The sequence below is a fragment of the Montipora capricornis genome, chromosome 6, assembly GCF_036669925.1.
Source record: "Montipora capricornis isolate CH-2021 chromosome 6, ASM3666992v2, whole genome shotgun sequence".
Taxonomy (NCBI): Eukaryota; Metazoa; Cnidaria; class Anthozoa; order Scleractinia; family Acroporidae; genus Montipora; species Montipora capricornis.
In genome coordinates, this window is record NC_090888.1 from 40,267,248 (window position 1) to 40,287,292 (window position 20,045).

At 37.7% G+C, this 20,045-nt stretch overlaps 1 protein-coding gene and 1 long non-coding RNA gene across 9 annotated transcripts in view; one reads left to right on the forward strand and one right to left on the reverse strand.

Annotated features, from left to right (window-relative positions):
* The window catches only part of LOC138052105 (arginine-glutamic acid dipeptide repeats protein-like), a 28,314-nt gene extending 9,052 nt beyond the window's left edge, over window positions 1–19,262 (reverse strand). Inside the window, exons 1-13 of one of the 8 annotated variants that reach the window (XM_068898475.1) lie at window positions 19,000–19,262; window positions 18,352–18,493; window positions 10,876–10,969; window positions 7,927–8,051; window positions 7,350–7,701; window positions 6,648–6,718; window positions 5,101–5,206; window positions 4,838–4,937; window positions 4,400–4,504; window positions 3,744–3,792; window positions 2,929–3,003; window positions 1,440–1,495; window positions 149–248 (exon numbers count right to left, since the gene is read on the reverse strand). In XM_068898475.1, coding sequence (XP_068754576.1) covers window positions 149–248; window positions 1,440–1,495; window positions 2,929–3,003; window positions 3,744–3,792; window positions 4,400–4,504; window positions 4,838–4,937; window positions 5,101–5,206; window positions 6,648–6,718; window positions 7,350–7,524 — 837 coding nt within the window. In that variant the 5' untranslated portion in view covers window positions 7,525–7,701; window positions 7,927–8,051; window positions 10,876–10,969; window positions 18,352–18,493; window positions 19,000–19,262. Of the gene's footprint in view, window positions 1–148; window positions 249–1,439; window positions 1,496–2,928; window positions 3,004–3,743; window positions 3,793–4,399; window positions 4,505–4,837; window positions 4,938–5,100; window positions 5,207–6,647; window positions 6,719–7,349; window positions 7,702–7,926; window positions 8,052–8,985; window positions 9,144–10,875; window positions 10,970–11,557; window positions 11,669–12,395; window positions 12,476–13,367; window positions 14,260–18,351; window positions 18,494–18,999 lie in introns of those variants that run through there. The other 7 variants (XM_068898473.1, XM_068898477.1, XM_068898474.1 and 4 more) reach the window with 7 other exon arrangements.
* LOC138052107 (uncharacterized) lies at window positions 11,804–13,407 on the forward strand. Its single transcript, XR_011133000.1, has 3 exons — window positions 11,804–12,184; window positions 12,438–12,478; window positions 13,304–13,407. It is a non-coding gene; the product is annotated as an uncharacterized lncRNA (long non-coding RNA).
* Window positions 19,263–20,045: the final 783 nt, after the last annotated feature.

The window sequence follows — 20,045 nt, forward strand, 5'->3', positions numbered from 1 at the left end:
GTTTATTAACACTGTGGACATTTTAACAACCTGAACATTGTTCACAAAGAGTACAAAATGCAGTCTCAAGAAATAATTATTGTTGATTGCTAAGCAATGAAAAACCTATTTGAAGGATATATGTAGGAAATACACTTGATGATCTTACCACTTGAAGAGCATTGCTGGTTGTTGCATCCTGAGATACAGCCCTGTAACCATCTTCTGGTGAACCACCACTGCACATACCAGCATACTGTGCAATGCTCCTGGCAAAAACAGACCCAAGGAATCAAATACATTGGACATGTCCTTTAACACTCTTCGCACCAAAAAGATGCTTTCTTGCTTAAGTACACAAATAATGGTGTACCAAAACAGTTCAATTCCATGTCAACACAACAGCATCGTTTCTTTACAAACTAAACCCCTTTATCCAAAAGAAATACTGTTTTGAAAACTGTTTATCACACTCACAAGTGACATACCAGTATTACTTGAAAATGATACAATAGGTTGCAAAATTGGTGGGACACTCCCGTTAAAAACACCTTTTCTATCTTTCAATACCCACTGTTTTCCTAGAATTCCAACTCTTCCTACTTCCCCCCTCCCTCTCCCCATTTCAATGTTGACTGTTCAAGTTTTTAGCATTATTTTGCATCACTAGTAAAACTGATAAGGAAGGGGGGGGGGGGGGGGGTTGCAGTGAGTGAGATAATAGGTAAATTAATAATGCCTCAAGAAGTGTCTCCATTAACTCTGCAACCTGTTGAAATCTGTTTTTGTTTTACTTACAGGGAAACCACATTCAAGTCAAGGCTACTGCCTAAGAAGATCTTTCTGGAGCCCTTGGGGCTTCCAACATTAAAATTAGTAACCAGAGTCATTTTTTCCAGAGCCGTGTTCTAATAAATTAATTAAAAGTGAGGATGAATCACCTTGTGATAAGTTAGGTGCCCATTCGGGATACTCGTTCAGAAATGTGGTCACCTACGCTCCCAAGTAAGGTTCCCCAGGTGACCGGGCGACCGTTAGGCAGGAGCCTTGCAAGTTCATGTACTTTCAACTAAATCAAGCCTTTGAAGCTTTGGCCCTCACAAGCAAAATCATTTCAAGACAGTGAACCCTTCATGATTGATTGTGAATTGCAGCCATCAAAAGCCAGACCCAAATTGACAGTACTTGTAGTTCACTTCACCAGACAAGTAAAAAAATTCACTGAGATGAAAGGTAAGAAAAAAAAAAACAACATGCCATGAACCTTCACTAGTCTGAGATTTTGGCATTTCAAGGCCTTCACGGATGTGGCTAGAACACATTTTGTCTCCCACATTGTTTGGACCACACTGGCTTCCTCTTGTACTCAAATTTATTAGGTCAAGGTGGACTTAAAATCAAATCAAGGTCGCACTACTATCTCTAAATATTACATTAACATTCCTCTGCCTCAAGCTCACCTTGCAGCACGCAGGTACATCATGAGCTCATAGTCCTCCAAACAAGGGCTCCAAACCTGAAATAGTTTTAACCTTCTTTTAACATAACAAATACAAGAACACACAACTATAAATAGAGTTAATGCTGTCACATCATCATTCCAGGGAAAGTGGACCATTATTTTAATATTATTGCTTCCACCAATAGGGAAGCTGCATGTTCAGTTACCATTATTACTCATAAAATATATTAATTATTAAAATAAACTCATTGACTCATGAATCACCCCGCTCTGACAAGTAAATCACCTGGTGTTAGACAGTAAAATCTACTAGGGAGTCAATGGATTAATTAACAATTATTCGCCGAAGTCGAAGTGATTATCGGTGAATATTCACCGATAATCACTGAGCCTGAGGCGAATAATTGTTTTAGTATAAATACACAGGTGATTATTTCAAAATAGAGAAAAAAAACATTTCAACGCGAAATTATCTTCACTTACAGTGGCAAAACGACTACTAGCAGCCATTTTGTCCGTCGAGGTGATTATCAGCTGATAATCCGAGATAGCGAGCCAATGAGAGCGTGCGATTTTGTATAATCACCTGTGTGTTTATACTAATAAATAATAATAACTGTTGATAATATTATGACAGGTACTGGTCATCCCCGTAAATGTAAGCCAGAGCATACTAAGGCCCTGGATAAACTAGGAAACATTGCTGCGGATGCAAATGTTTCACAGTTTACATGCAGCCACATGAGAAACGTGTTGCAAAAACAAATTTTGTTGTTTTGAAAACAAAAATATGTTCTCGCTGCCCAGGCAAAATCATTGTTTCAACAACATGTGTCCCAGTTTAGCCCCCTGCGAAACATTGTTGACTAGTTTTCAGTGCTGCTCATCAAAACATGTTTCCTAGCAACAATCAAAAGAGAAGGCAAAGGTGGACATGAAGGTGCAGAGAATCTTAACAGCAGACTTGTGTCAAAGAAAAGCAAAAGGACATAGCAAACAACAATAGAAACATGAGGAGATCCAACTTCTGAATACTTTGTATTTATGTGGACTTTTGCTGATGTCAGAAAAATGAGATAACAAGGGCAAATCCGCAGCTGCTAATTCAGTTACAAACCAATTTTTATCCTTCTTTTAAGTGAAAGCCTCATTTCCTCTTGGCTGAGGTTGACAGGGACAGCTTATAAAGAGATAAACATTCAGTCCCAGATCTCTCCCAAGGAGGGAATCCTACTTATGCATGTGCATACTACATTACAGTTTTGATCCTGCGACCTCCTCCCACACAGTAGTCCAATGCTCAACCAACTGAGCGAACTGGTCAGAAGTGTATCCTCATTTTGCCACTTGAGGAGCAAACCACTTTTGTTGCTCCCAACAGTTTAAATAGCCACCTAGGAATTTGTTTCTGCAAGAATGGTTCCTAGCTGAGCCAGGCCCTAAATCCCACATCTAACTCAAAGTGCAAACTCAAAGTTAACTATTACCAGATATTCTCTTGGTTTTTCCATCTCCTCTGATAATCCACTAGCAGGAAAAGAGCAACATTCTGGGAGAGTAGCCTTAAAAAATAAACAGGTCACTTTGTTATTAATATGGGAATTATTCCCAGGTTGAAAGCTAAATATTGAGAGCATTCATTTGTCAACTAAACAAATAGCCCTGCTAATTGGCATTTATCTCCTGTGAAACACCCCTAGTTGAAAGCAAGATCAAATTTGAAGAGGAGATATTATTTGCTGCAAAATTCAAAGTTTGTATAGTGTGATGCTTGCTTTTGAAATAAATACACAATTGAATGGGAGGTTGACAGTTTTAACGAAGGATTTAAAACAGTGTCAATGGCTTCCTCTTATTTCTCTTCCACTGTTCTCATCATTCTAAATGAGGCATGTAACTTTTGTAAACACACTGCTTCCAGTATAAACAGAAAATTACACATACTACCCCAGCATTGTTTGTCTCATCACATCAGGGTCAGGAAAGCCATCTCAATATTAATTTGCATAATGCAACACAGAGACCAAGCGCAATAGGAGGGCACTTGGCTTTCAGGTCCAAAAGCCACCTACGCTGTATGACCTGTTAATGCATTGGCTTGCAGTGGCCACTAAAAATCCAATGCACCACACACTTTGTAAACAGCGGTCTGGCTGTCTCCATTCAGATGGGTTTTGACACTTCTACATATTTGAATTATTTATTTCCACACACAGCTACAAACAATAAACTACAGTAGTCAAACAATTTTACCCTAGGGACTTGAGGCAACATAAATTAAATTTTGTTTTTAAATTCCCACCTGATGACTGCCTCCCACTCTTATTTCGCCTTTGGTATTAGCTAAACGTCTGAAAGTAAAAATTCACATACTCACATACATCAACTTTTTTTGCACTGTTTTGCCAACAGTTAATTAAAATCATCTACAAATGCATCACAGAGAATACAATATTGGCAATATTTCAAATCCTAATGTAATAAAATGCTACCTTTTATGAATTTCTCAAGTTATTTCAGGGCAGGAAAAAAACTGAGGTCCCAATGTTTAAGACAGGTACATTCTACCTATGAATCACTTGCATCTACATTGTAATGTTAAGATGGATTCACCTCAAAGAAACAGTCAAACTGAGAGCCTTAAACAATTGTCAACATGCATTAATTAGGTCACATGATCATGCATGACATGTGACCAGTGATGAAGCAATGTGGGCAGGACCCTGCAGCATCAGCCAGGTTTGAGAGCTTGGTGACAATGGCAGAGAGGCTAAATTATATTAAAACTCTCAAAGAACAAAGTTCGACTTTCTTCCTGTGGGGTTGATTCAGCTCAACAACCAACAATCAAAATGCACACAACAAAGAAATAGGAACTTTTTGAATTATTATACATTAAATACATGTTGCATGATTAAGAAAAAGATTAGAAAAAAATTGTATTTGTCTTATCAATACCTGGTTTCTGGGTTATAGCCAAGCACATAGAAAAATGCATCATCTTTCTCTATGTATCCTTTCACGGAGTCTATCTCAACAAACGGCCTGACCTTGCACTTTCCCCTAAGACAAAAAGAAACTCTTAACATCACAAATAACGACAAAGAATCTTGTTGCAAACGAAAGATGTCCTTTACATTTATTTTAAAAAATATTTCATAGCAGGGGGTAATTTACAACATGGGCTACATCCACTTCTTTGTAAAATTTGATTGATTACTAGGAATGCATGCCACCCATTTTCTATTTTTTCCCACTTGCAGTGAAAATTTCAAATCAAAGGAAAAATATTCTACTTCCTCTTGCATCTAATATAGCTCTAGAATAGAGTGCTTAAAATTTATATCCAGGGGCTTCAAGCCTACAATCTCTTTAACAACACAGACCACTACTTACTTGATTGCAGACGCAGGGTATTCATCTGTAGCATCTGAAATAAACAATTCACGCTCTTTGACAGCCACATCTTCCAAGATGTGATCACCTGAACCTAAAACTAAGGAAGTGAGACAATCAGCTGTGCCGAGTTTCTTCCAGGTGATTTTGACTTCAAAATTGAAATTCTTTTATATGCAAAAATTTCAATATTAATGACAGTAGCCTGACAAAAGATCTGCAGGTGGCTGGAAAAGCTTTTATATCTCTAAATGTTACCGTACCATTTTCAGCGTTTCTATCTTGTACTAGCAGTTGGTAAACAGATTCCGGAACCTCTGATGGGCGGTAATACCATCTGACAACCACAACTTGTGAGTCACGTTTACTCTAGACAAAAATCACCATTAATAAAGTTAAGTTTGATAAAACTTCTGATTACCTTATATTAGACTACAAACCAAAATATTTCATAATTTCTTTCACAGAACACCATTCTGGAAGAAGAAATGTACAATGCAATATTTTTATTTCAATTCTTCAAAAACTTTATCGACAGTTTAATAAGTGCATGGGGACAATAAAGAACTGACAAATGACTTGCAAAACAAACCATTCCCAAATAATCCTTCTCAAACATTCACATCACTTTATTTAAAATGGAGACTTTTCTGTTTTTCTCTTAATAATTTCCAACTCATATGCATGTTGCAGGGCATACATCTTCAAACAAGAACAAAAATACTTTATAAGAGCCTAAATTCAAACTTGATAATCCATCCACAATTGCGGTGAAATTTAAAAATGCCACAGAATAAAGCTGCTTTTTATGTGTTTGATATCAAAGATTTTCAATTTCAATTTTTCAAGGCAGTGTGCTTTTTATTTCATTTATCATTCATTTCACATATCAAAGTTTCTGAAATTGGTTTGCATACATTGTTATTACAATAAGGTGCCAAAGGGATCTCCAGTACAATTTGCTAAATAATCAAATTACAGAAAATTCTTATAAATAATGTAAGCTGTTCTTAGGTTCACTAACACAGCCACAAAGACAATCTTAGAAAGAACATTCCTTGACAGTAATTTATTGCAATCTTATCATAACATCGGTGAGCATTTCCACACCCTTTATAAGAATATACCTTTTTGAAATTGTCAAAGATAAAGGGGAGACGAAAGACAAAATACATAATCAATGCTCCAAGCATTTATTTTTACCTTGGAACAAAAAAATAACAAAGAACAAGTTTCTGTATTTTTCAGTAATAAACTAAGTGGAATCAAAGTATAATTTTGAGGAAATTGTGCTGAATCTAATCTTGGAAAGATTAATCATAAATCCAGACATCAAGACCCAAAAACAAAGCAAAACTTGAGAAAACAAAAATATGAAGTGCAAAAAGAATTGTAACATACTTAAAAATTTAGAATCTACAAAAATTGTTGCGGTAATAAACATAACATATCTTTGATTGCTTTGTTACCATACAGGGAAAAAATAGGAAATAAATATCTGACCGAAGAAATGGGAAAAAATTGAATCTGGGTACCGAGATGCTTATGACGAGGTAATCTTCACAAGCTTTATATACACATATATATATATATACACATATATATGTACATGTATATGTATATGTATATGTATATATATATATATATATATATATAAACAGCGAAATTGAAACAGTTCATCATAATTCCCAATAACCAAACCAATTTAGCGACGCTTCGGGAAACAAAAAGATAAATAAACTCCTACAAGCCACCAGAAGTCTACAAGCAAAAGGCAAAACAATAGATTTACACAAAAATCAAATCTCACCGGGCGAAATTCTTTGATGGCGCATATAAAATATGGCACGTCTGGTCTCTGACTATCAATATACACACAATCTGCGAAAGAAACGGGCGTAAAATTAAATTATTTTACCTGATGTAGCCTAGCAATAACTGAACTACTAAAATAAATCGGCCATGTTTGTTTTGATGTTTCGCTGTGTTTGTTTCAAATTGTTTTTTTCAAGCATTTGACCAAAAAAGCCACAAATTGACGAGATAGTTTTTCAGTTTCTTCGGCCGTTTTTTAATGTTTGTTATTTAAGCATTGCCATGAGGAAAAACCGCTGTAATTGGAAGTAAATCTTCCAACAAGTAAAACGACTTCCAGCACAAAAGCAAACATTAGAATGCAAATTTACAAATTGCACGAGCCAAAGAGCACATTGTTTAGTTGAAAGAACACTTTTCGCAATGGATCACAAAAGATTTTCATAAAGCGACTGAACAAGAAAAAGAAAACAAATCAATCATGAAATCTCTTTGATCCAAAACTAAACAAATTTCAAGAGCCAATACTTTTCTCGCCAAGAGCTTGAAAATTCTCAATAAAATAGTATTTTTCATTTTCACCCTGTATTAATTACAGGTAATTATTCTAATGGTACAAACAACCATATCAACTTGAATTCGAACGGCGTTTTGACATGAGAACGAATTTTATCTCTGAATATATGTTTTCGCCTACCTCCGGGCTCGTAATAAACATTTTCATCGGAAGTGTATGTCAACACGGACGGTTCGTTTGCCTCCATTTTTGTCTTGCAGGTCAATTTCTTTCCCTTATGCTCAGCTCGCTTGTCGTCTGAACTCGCCATGCTGTTTAACTCCGAAGCAGTTTCACTTCTTCCTCCCATCGTCATTGCCGTTTTCCAATAACAGTTTTACTCTCAAGTAGCAGCAAGTCGAAGGACGAAGCGTGCCGACGAAGAGAAAGTCTTCGAAGCTACAACACGTTTAAGTTTGTTTATTTGCCTCGGCGGGTGAACAAAATTGTTAGCTTCTCCTCGTGTCAGTTCTTTTCCAAAAGTGATGTATGCCTACACATGTGACAAGCCAAAAAAAATTATCGTTCTTCACAGAGCTTGATACCGTACCTCTGCCTTATAATTGATATGCTACAATAAGCTTGAACGCTTCTTTCAACACCTCGCGACTAACACCCCATAAATGTAATTTTTAATTTATTCAGACAATTAACTTCACAATAGACACGCTCGCACGACAGGAAATTTTAAATCTGTCCAATCCTAAAATCTATTTACCTTCAATCCTGGCCCCACGTCAAAGTCAACTCCATAAACTTATTCTTCTTTTAATTCCTTGGTTCTTAGAAGCCTTTTTGGAATCACCAAAATCGAGTACCTTGCGGTTTCTGCTTGAATAAATTCTGTATATAAAGTGAATGACACCAAAGAAACCACATTAGAAATCAATTGACGGCTTTTACCTTTCACTTTCCACTAGTGGACGAACTGGAATTGAGAGTTACCAGAAGCCAAAGCAAACTTGCCCCGAGATTAACATCCTGTAGGGCGATAACAACTCTTGCCTATCGTCAAAAGACGACAGCCTCACTGACATATTCTAAAACCATTGTTTGGAGACAACTGTCCACAGAAAGCCATTCACCGCCTTAAACCGAACAATTTCCCACCCGAATCGACCCCACAAGTAAACTACACGACCTGCGACTACATACGCTAGTTGAAATAACCATGTTTTGCTTTTCTTGCTATTCTTGTAGCTCGTAACTTTTTCAAAACAGAAAAGTAAACAAGCTAACCGTACGATTTAAGATCTTCCATTTGATCGTGTTTGAAAACCCAACAAAAACACTGGCAAACAACGCAAACCTCCATCCGCCCACAGAACGTCGCCGTTACTTGCCCGTCAGCGAATGCTTGTCTAATTTAAGAAGAAAATTCGCATATAATAGCACTGTTCTGTTTTTCATGTGTTGTAAATATAATATATTATTAACATGAGAGATGTGGACGATTATTGTCTCAAAAACGATTACACTTCAACGGTGAAATGTCTTGTCTAAACGAAAATATTCTCCACGCCAGAATGAGCACGCGGTGGAGTGTCTAAAATTTGCAAAAACAAGGCTTGGAGAAGAAATAAGAAAATTCAACGAAATAGAACTTCCTTTTACACCAACAAAAACCATTTAACCATTTAAATCGAGAAGAACGGAAATTTGCAGAGTCAAATAAGGCCATTTCAAAAGCGACATGCACGCCTTTACGAGATAACATGGATCAATCCACAGCTAAAATTCAAGTTAAAATTGGACGAGCAGAACAGCAACAACTTACCCCTAGCAAAGGAAAAGCTCTTTCCGTCAACTCAATGCATAAACCGCACAATTTAGCTGTTTAGATGAGCAAAGAGGGCAAAAGAAAATTGAACAAACCGAGACCAGATGCTTCCTTTGTCGAATGTGATTGGCGAAATCAGCATGAAGCACAACAAGCAGTGCTGTGATTGGTTGGCAGATTCTCAAATGTGTGAGCCCTGTCATTTCACCTGCGAGCTTTTTATGATTGAAGAGTTAAGTACATGTCACGGTTATTTCAACTACTTACAATTCTAATCCCGGCGCTAAACTCCTCAAACAAAATGCAATCCTTCCAAAGCATTTGCGATTAAATGAAATGGATTCAAGACATTTTTGTGCTCCGATTTTATCACAGAAAGATGTTTCGTTTCATTACTCACTTCCGATAGGAATTTGAAATACCTTGAAATAAATTATAAGTTTTGCTGATAAGGATCACAAGAGTGCATTTTGTAAACACTTTTTTCTCGTGTCAATCACACATTCACACTTGAAATCGCCACCTCAACACCAACATATACCTGGAATGGATATGACAACTTAGTCATCATTCGCTCTTGCAAAAAACCACAAGGCAAAAATAATGCGATTACAAGATTCCGTCGTAATGCAAGGCCTGGGAAATGACACAAATCCCTCCAAACTTCAACAATGTCATAAATATACATTTCGTTATTGTTACACTAAAATATCAACACAACGTAGGAAATATGAACAAGGCTGGCGACAACCAGTAAACATTCCGAAAAATTGTGGAAAAATTACGAACATAAACAGCAATAATAACTTTAACTCTGCGAAGAGGTTGCCTGACAACTAAATTATCAATTTTGCGATTGCTGTTTGAAACGATCACCTCTCGTCATCGCTATGTAGGGGGTTTCCAAGCAGGGTGTATGAACATACTAGTATTCCACTTCATTTCTTTCCATTGGCGTCCGTGTATACATTCCAAAGTAACTACTTTTTCCCAATTTTGCAACTAGGAACACGCCACAAAGATCAAACGAACTAACGGATGGAATATGCGAAAATATCCTTTAGACAGACATAACACCTTTTCAAACAATTCTGGAGCATTCCTTTTAATATAACCAGTTTCTTTTAAAAGTACAGTATCGCCATCATTTTGATTGTGTTCATCTCGACCTTCCTTATCTAAAGCAATCAAAAACGATTTTTTGCCAAAAAATAACGTGACTCGATGCATGTTTAAATTGTTCTTTAGAGAGTGAAATAGACGGGGGGAATTGCTTTCCATAAAATAAACATTGTTTGGGATTTAAAAGTATTTATACAACTTCTTTAAAATCTGGAAGCATGTGATATTCGCTTGGCGTCAACGCTAGTGTAGATGGTCGCGGGGTCAAAAAAATTGACACGAAATAAAAGCTGCGATTACGACACACATTAGTGCTATGAGTTGTATGCTGAATTATCAAGAACATTTGTAAAATTAAATTGAACCCCAAGTCTTGCCACAATGGGATTGCATCCAATACGATCTACGTGAGACATTTTTCATATCCTGTCACAGCCAGTTATATCAGCCACTCTGCTTACGATCCAATGACCTTCTGATGTTTGTGGTTAAATCTTGCATGTCATCTTGTGTTGACCGATATTCGCGCAGACATATTCTCGAAAAGAAAAACAACACAACTAGCTTTGATTTATCCAAAATACAGATTATTCCACCGCTGAATATTTTCTGCCTAGGCATTCCCCAAATGAATGAAAGAAGGCCATCAGCAAGCGCTTGAGCTAATACTGAATTATCGTAATATCCTAATCAAATAGTTCAGTTTATAAATGCCGTATGACGTGCAAGCCGCATTATCTGATTACACGATAACTTTAAATTTACCTTTCCTTTGTAAAGGCTACACTTGGCTTCGGTAATATCTTCGCAGCCTAAACGACTATAGTTTCTGGCATCCTGTCACTGAAGGTCTTAAACCCTGGTTCAAAATGAAATTATTGCTAATTACAAAAGCATTTAGGAAATATAAGCACGACCAAATAGACATCTGAATACATTACAGGCATACCGATTTAATTTCTACTAATTAAACATTCATCAACATCGAACGGAGTCCTTGGCAAGTTTTCATGTAAAATCTAAACTGTAGTGGAGATCAAAGCAAGGAGATTGTTCCATTGAATAAACATATACTGACTGCAATTCATATCTTGTATTAACTAACACCATGCTAAAGTACACATGTTAATGCTATTCACAACAGTTCCGTTTGATATAACCTTTGGTAACTCTTGACCGTATGCACATTTCTTTAGAAATTTCTTCTTACAAAACTGATAGGCCAAAACACAACAACCGTGCAAGAGATTTTCGTTCTTTCATGGAAAGCTCTACGGTAAAATTTGATAGTTTGAGTGCGGTCCGATCGGCGAGGTGCTCACGGCATTCGACCCCGAAGGAACATTCCTTTTTAGATCGCCTACACAAACCCAAATCCCGAACAAACCACATTGATAGCATGAGAGGAAAGAAAATGAATGAACACTTTCTTGACAAAAAGATTTACCTTGGCTGACAGAAAGGGACATTCGCCAACACAAAGATCGCACGGTGTTTATCGCCCAAAGATCAGCAATTGCATTCTCGATATCACACACATTTGGGCCACTTATATGGGTCCCTTGGGATTAGTTATTCTTAGTGGATAATCGTTTTACCGGAAGTGGTCAAACTTGTAACCCACATTGCCATCGCTACGGTGAAATAACCAATCAGTTCTTCCTTTCCACTTTCTATCTTCTCAGAAAGCGAAAACAACACTGCAGTTTAATTTCAAACTCTCAAACAGAACAGAAAATTGAAAACAAATTTGAAAAGTTATCAACTTATGCACACGCGGCGGGTACAAAACTATAAACAATGAAAATTGGCGTAACAAAGAGGACACTCTCAAAGCAACTCTCGTTCTCAAGCAACAGGCGCGCTCCAAGTCAGAAATATTTCATAATATGCCTTTTCGTTGACTAACTTACCGATATTCAAGTCCCTTAAAGAACTTCTGTCCGCTTTTCTGGACGAGTGTGCAACTCAGCGATGGATTACCGACAGCTGTGCGGTACAATGATGTCGAAAACAGCTGCCGAACGCTCGGTGGATTTGCAGATCGTGTTGATTTTTCAAAGAAACAATCTTGGTCAGTATTTGCAAATTAAGGCGACTTGTTTTAAAATATCCCCGTTTTTATAAAATCATCAAAGTAAGAAGAGCTCTTTCTATAATTTTAACTTCAAGAGCAAAATGTTACATGTCGGATACTAACAGCTAGAGCTGACTCTATATCACAGTTTCTGAATAATAATAATAATAATAATAATAATGACATTTTGCACATTCAGTAAGTTTACCTGAGAACAGCTAATCTTGGAATTGCTGCTTCATTGTTCCAGGTCTTGTTTCGACAGGCAAGGTTCACCCCTCCAAGTTTGTGGTAATTTATGCATGATGTATTTTATATCTTTATCCCAAATTATACAAGCGTTTAATTAGCTATTGTTTTGAAACAAATATTCTCTGAATGTGTCACGATTGTGTACACAGGCGTTTTTCGACGCAAATAAAAGGATTGTGTTTAAGACGAGTTTCCCATGCGATACATATTCCTTTAGGTGTTGAAGGCTGGAAAGGGTTTGCCATGTTTTAGACCCAAGAATGATGAAATTTCGCCGCTATGAAAGAATTTATTAGTACCTTCTTGAGAAAAGAAGCTTGACTTTTCAAAACGTTGTTAAATAGCTCGCTACTTGTCGGTCTGTGGTGTAAAAGGTCTTCCTTTTTCGATCTGCGATGGCAGCTTCGACGAACTCCTATTTGCAAAAAGGTTTTTACCCTTCAATGTATACCCCGTTTTTCCATTGCTTTCATAAATATCAGAAATATGACTTGATTAGGAGAAGAACTTCTCTTAATCTCTCAGTGGTTACCTGGGGGACACAAAATTTTCACAAACTATCCAACGTAAATAATATTAATATCTCATCCTCCGCTAGCGGAAGATGGCAGAAAATACAAAACACACAGGTAAAAATAAATGAAATTCAAATGGAATGGAAAGAAGATACTCGAAACTGTAATGGCAATTAAGCCAAGTTGATTTGCTTCCTGTGAACTGCAAAGACCCCGCGCAATATTTCCCTAAGGATTGGTTACGGAATACACAGTAAACAGTCTTTGAACCATACTATAACATAGAAGAGTACTTCAGGAAATCGCTGCTCAATAGCTTTCACTTCAAATGGTTGTACTTATCTTGCAGGCAAATTCGGAGCCCCCTGCCACTAAACACAAAAGCAGCTGAGACGCCGCGAGAAAAAACTTACCTCCGATTTCAATGGATTTTATCCAAGGTTTAAAACATGCAAGCAGGTATACTGACAGCGAGACAGAACTAATGGTTGAGCCTTATTCAGGGTTGTATAGATGGGAAATAACGCGTTGAGGGCACAGTCTTCGAATAATCCGCCAGCAGGGCACTCTTACCAAAAGACAGTAGTCGAGACGGTTTTTTAAGCGTTTCAGTTTCACTGATAGTGATACATGTCAAAGATTTGCTACATGTACGTACTGACAAACATTGATACGTATGTGTGACTATGTGGAGGAGAGATTTCGTTTCGCTGAAAAATGAATATCTTAAGGAAACGTAAAAGTTGCTTGATTGGATCGGGTATTCGATATTGGTTAAATGTGGAAAGTTTTGCAGAGAATTTAGGATTCAGCTGGAATATGAGAGAGCCCTGAAATGACTTCCGCAACAATCCGGAAATCGGACTGAGGGATTACAGATAAGTAAGACCCAGAGATTCCATTGTTCAACATCAAGCCATTCCTTATTTAAAACATTTCATCACATGTATTAGCATACGGGGGAAAAAGCAAGACTGCCTGTTACGACCACAGAGAAAAGGTGGTTACCTGACGGAAAGCAAAGTACAAAACAATTAGGATAGTGAACAGTAGTTTCACTGAGATAAGTAAACATAACGTCAAAAGGTGAAGATGATATTTTGAGTCGAAAGGTATGTTGTTTGATGACCGCAATCTTTCGTCCCAGCTGTCAGACATTATTCAACACAAGTTTATTGCTGTCAGTCGTGAGATAACGAGCACGTGGGGTGCATGTAGGTCACGCGACGTCACAGTTAGTGTCACGCATGATCCATAGTCGTTGAGAGAAGAATGTCATATTTATAATTATAATAATAATAATAATATTTACGGCAATAATAGTAATAATAATACGTCATTGTGGGGCTTTGGCCTCAACTAGTCAGTGTGAAATCTCAAATGATGATTCTTCTTTACACAACTGGCCTCGGTTGTTCAAAAGGTGGATAACGCTATCCGCTATCTAGCGGATGAACACTAGCAAAACCAAATGAATAGTGAATGATTTATCCCGTGGATAGCAATATCCACCCTTCGATCAACTGAGACCTGGTTGCCACTTCCGTTTAAAAAAAAGTGAAATTAAGATGAAACTGTTATGAAACTGTTTCCATACAAAATCAGAGCAAACTCATTGCGGAATGACCTTGTACCTTTGCCTATTGAAATCTTTCTCAAACAATTTGCCTGTGCTTCGAATACTGAACACCTACTTCTTCGGGGCTCAAATTTTCAGCATAAAAGTCAGATAAATTCGATTTTCATACCGATTTCTTTCACTGTTTACCACCACCACCTACATACGAGGAATTTCTGAAATAATCTTTAATCTTTAATCTTTAATCTTTATTTATTTTAACACGGTAATGGCCACATGAATCGCAGATGACGGAGTAGAATACAAAGCGTAAAAAGAAAACCGAAGAAAAATGAAAAAAGGAAAACGATCGCCTAATGTGAAGGAATCCGCAATCCAGCAAATGCGAGACTTTGGAATTCGGAATCCAGAGCGAGGAATCCGGAATCATACAATGTCTGGAATCCAGAATCCACAGATTTCAATGGAATCCAGGATCCAGTTCGGTGGAACCCATGAATCCACGGGTGTTAACCATTTAGCCAAAAAATCCACGTGGAATGATGATCGTTCCATAAAGGTAAGCGATTTTCCGAATTTAATTAATGACCAACGGGATTAGAATTACTACTCGGCATTCCATCCTGCATATTTACTCGATCTTGCGAGAAACTGACCCGGAAACGGAACGGTTCTCGCAAATGGTAAGGGCATTTCCCGAATTCCATTCCGAACGGGAAAAGGCGACTACCCCTGGAGGTTGTCCACAATTTCCGAAAGGTTTTTCCGGAAAATTGCCTTTCCATTTGACCTCAAACCGAAATTTCCGGATTTTTTGGCTAATTGGTAAGCACCCTTAAGACTCGGGATATCCATGGGTTGGGATCTTGAAATCCGGGGGCCACCTGGATTCCTTTACGTACCTGGTGATAACGAGCCTGAAAACGAGGAAAGGTAAGTAGCCAGGAATGCCTCAAGATGCAATAACTCTTTTATTTTGCGTTTGCAGTTGCAAATGGCAATGTATTAATGTATGAGAAAGAACCGGCGAAACCAATATGACTATCAGTAAATATATACTCGATATTCTAAAGGAGCAAAAAGCTTCTTACATGAAAAAAGATCAATTCCCACAAATGTGTTTTTTTTTTTTGTTTTCAAATAACCGTTTGTCAAACTGCGTGGTCTGATTGGCTGAATGCACTCAGGTGATCCACACGGGAAACAATAATGTCAGCCATTTGAATAATTACGTGTCACACAAAATTCAGTTACGGTACGCAATGACTTTTGTGTGAATGTTGGCCTTTGAGTTTTGTATTTTACGATGACTGTCATAGTAGCATCTCACTTCGCATTTGGTCAGTACCAGCTGCCTTTGTGTTTCCTTATTTTTATAAGCCACGTCGTTTTTTATTGGATTATCGCGTTCCTCAAAGAATCTAGAGAGTCTTTCTTAACATTTTTAGGTCGTTAACGTTAGGTCGACCTGAGATTAATGGACTTTGAGTGGAAAAGGGTGGAGGTTTTGAAAGTGCTGGGATAGTTCAAGTGCATGAAAAGTTTGCACAAAGAGAACCCTTGTTAGTAGAGATTTAATTATTGGTTCAAAGGAAGGAAAGACTAGACGGGTGAAGTAAGTGCTAAAATACTGTTAAGCAAGTCCCGTTTTGCCGTTGCCTTGGAGGTTATTCTGCAAACATGGTGAAGATTTGATTTGCTTCCAGTTGCAGCAAAAAAAAAAAAAAATGATTGTGTAAACGTCGCACAATCTGGCATAGTGACAGCTTCCTTCAGGGCGATTTGACGTCAAATATTTCGTGCGTGCAACTTTCTTTTGGCTTCGTACCTTGGTGTCGTCATTGCGTCACGAAGTTGAGGGAGTTCCATTCATTTCAACAACGAGTGAGGTGTTAAATTTTGACCTCAATCTGACACAAATGCTATTATTTTACAAAAGCGGAAAAGATATTGTAATGGCTTTCGTCGGCAGGAAACGCAAATCTAAGGGAAACAATTTATTCAACAACGATTTTTCTCTGCTGGTTACCAAAACTACCAGCCTTTTAAATATAAATAGTTCCTTTTTGCGATCAATATCACAAGGAATACTGAGCCCTATATTCCTATGTCAATTAAGTTTAACATTGAAAAACAATACCAATATTACGGAGATAAACGGATGATTGTTAACAGACTTTAAAATGAACGCGCGTTCATCCCGCGCGATGATCACACGTGATGACGGTGACCACTCAAGCAAATGTGGCACCTGGAGATAGCGCAGAGAAGTGTAAGGCTCAGCCAAACAGGCGCACTTTCTATTTTGTGTCATGGTTACTGTTTTGACTTGTCTGTATCTTAAAAACTGCTCAAAAAACCATAAAAGAAAATACGGGTGTCGTATGTTCATGTGATAATCCGGTGATGCCGGAGCCACCGATAAGTAGAGACCACAGCAAGACGTGTAGATCTGGATAATTCGCTTTTGTCTTGCACAACTTTTTGTAAGGAGGTCTTAGCCGCTTTTATAAACAGAATCAATTTTAAATGAAGTCTAATACGGAATAAAGCGTTATGAAGGTTTTCAGCATTTGTATGAAGTCCGTAGCAGAATTTTGCGTGACCTCACAAGAATACCAGTTGACAAACTGGAGCCGACCTGCTTTCATACTTCTGGTAAACAATATAAGTTTAAAGCTGCTAAGGGTAAACGGAAATGTGTATCCATGATTGAATCATTGTTTTTCCTGAGAATTCTCACATCATTGATCACGATCAGAGTCTTCTCTAGTTTAGTTCAAAGACTTTATACAGCAACGTTAAGACGCCCAGAGGCAAATGTCGTATTTATAGAGTATTTAGAGAAGCAAGTGATACGTGTGTTGATAAGTGGAGTACAGAAATCCGTGCGTATGACCTCCCACTTAGTCTTTTGTTCTTCCTCAACTGTCAGCACCATCATCCGTCTTTCTAACACGTAAAAACAAATTGGCTGCTGCAAATGCGCCTCAGTTGTGAAAAAAATTGTTACCCAACCCAAAAAACCCAAGAAAGTACTTATTTGTTCCGAAATGCGGTCATAAATGTCCCAAACGCGCTTGACCTTGCCAAGTGACCTCAATATTATGTATTTACACAAATTTGACCGATAATCTCGAATACTCTGTTAAAAGCTGTTCAGGCGCGATGTGTCGCCACGACACTGACGAAAACACCCGTTGTCACCACAAACGTCACAGTTATCTGGATTCGCTAAAAAAACCTTGTCCTCTCTTGATTGAAGAACGATTGAACGTATAATCACATGCAATTGCGAACACATTTGAAAACCTTCGGCTCAAACTGTTTTCGCATAGAACCCGTGATACAATAACATAAACTTAAATCTAATCTGGGTAGATTCATCCCTAATCTGACCCTAGACTGTCGACCTCTTGAAAGATTATGTTTGAAACAAATGAAAGCTTAGGTGCATTCCATCTTATCCAAAGAATTCCATTCAGCGCCACACATATTTCCTTTACCCATAGTTTCTAAAACCGATAAACGGCATTTGTGACAAGAAGAAGTACTTGTATGTAAACTGGGACAACTGAGAGGTGAAACGGGCTACTCGTTTTCTCAATCCGTCTTGGCCCTTTGTGTTAAAGATTAGCAATGCAATCGTGCCCCCTTAATCAGCATTACATCAGTGAGAGTGAAATGCCTGGTGTAGTCCCAAGCCGAGAGAAAGGTTTTTCGGGAGTTTTATGAAACTACGTAACCGCAACCTAGAACGGTCAACATTTCTAGTAGATAGTTACAGTTTTTATGCTTAAGTTATATCATTTCCTCACCTTACGATGCCCAAGAAGACGACGGCAAAATTTAGCTGTGATATCTTGTGCTACTTGAGCCATGTAATGCGAATATGAGTGTCTACAATTGAGGACCAAGAATGGCAGTTGCCATAAGAGGTCAAATGATATCAACCACTGTCTGTCAAAAGGGAACAATTAAATCAGCACTTTGTAACACCCCGAAGGACAACACCACAGAACATAACACGCTATTTTATCCGTTGTGTTATTTTAGTGGGTTTTTTTCCTAAAAGGTTTGAAATTCCACTAAAGGCGTGGCGCGATTAACTTAGAGAAAAGAAGATGCCATTGATTGTCGTGACTGTTTCAGTCGCAATCTTTGAAAAGTTAATTAATGCAAACACGGAATAGGGGTGAAGAGTTTTATCACGTATCTTACAGAGAGATGTGTTAAAGCAAATTTATGAAAAATGGGGGTAATACTTCGCAAAAATGTTGGCGAATGAAACGTAAGCAAGGAGATAGAAGGGAACTATCGTAATCTACCTTTATAAACTAGCCCATGAGATTTTAATTATCGGAGTTTTGAAAGGGCAAAATTCATTGTAGTCGATGATATTGTCTCACATGACCTTACATTGTCATCATTTAGTTGAAAAAGAGATAATAATAACTGCTGCAAACCTTGTTCACAGAGCCACAGACTTCAAATGATGCTTTCAAACGTTTACTTGAGTTGTCGGGATACCTAGAAACTAAAAAAGATATCCATGAAAACAATAAACAGGCAAGTACAAGCTTTAATATTAAAGCGATATTTTTATCAAGCCACTTCAAATAATTATAGGAGAACAATTGAAGACAATAGAAGGTTCGAGCCTCTGGAGACAGTGTGACAGGGTGTCAATAAAACCCCTTCGTGATGCCTTCGCTGTTCTGAAGTTTTCTACTTAGAGCTTTTCCGTCAACGAGGGCAAGTAATTTTTCGAGCGGAACAGAAAATAATGTAAAGCCAGTCGTCTCGGGTATCTTAATGGTCACTCTACCGGACTCATTTCATGAAAATAGCTCAAAACGGCGGATCAATTTGTGACGGTAGAAATAATCCATAAAATTAATTTACCGACAATTACAGGAAGCCAGAATCATATCATGGAGAAAGGGCGATGTCTAAAGAGGCTTTTTCACTAGATCGAATTTGTTTTTTTTTTTCAACAAAAGCATTAAGTTGATATGCGATTTAGACTGAGTCAGTCGAACCGCCCTCTTTAGTCAGTCACGCAATCAAGCCGAGGGGAGAATGGCTATATCTAACTTAAGTAAATATTAAGGGCCTGTTTATATGGTCTCGGTAACCCGAGACAGCCCTCCTTCCCGAGACAACTTTACCGAGCGTCTATATGAGAATTGTGTAACTGAGACAAAGTTGACCCTACTTAATTATCATTTATGCATATATTTTAAGACGCATCTTCAAAATTTGCCCTTCTTTCTGTCTAGTTCGTTTTTATAAGTATAGTTGCGTTTTCAAATTCAGAAAATGAACTGACAATCCCAACGGAGTTGTAATACGTAGTTTAAATAAAAGAGTTTTGAAGCAAGCAACCGTGGACAATCTTCTTGTCGGTGTAGGTTGGATCAGTAGCTTGATCTGATCGGCGTAATTACAAGTTGGGAAACTAAATATTTTAAGCAAGAGCCGATACAACGTAGATTTAATATTTTAGTGG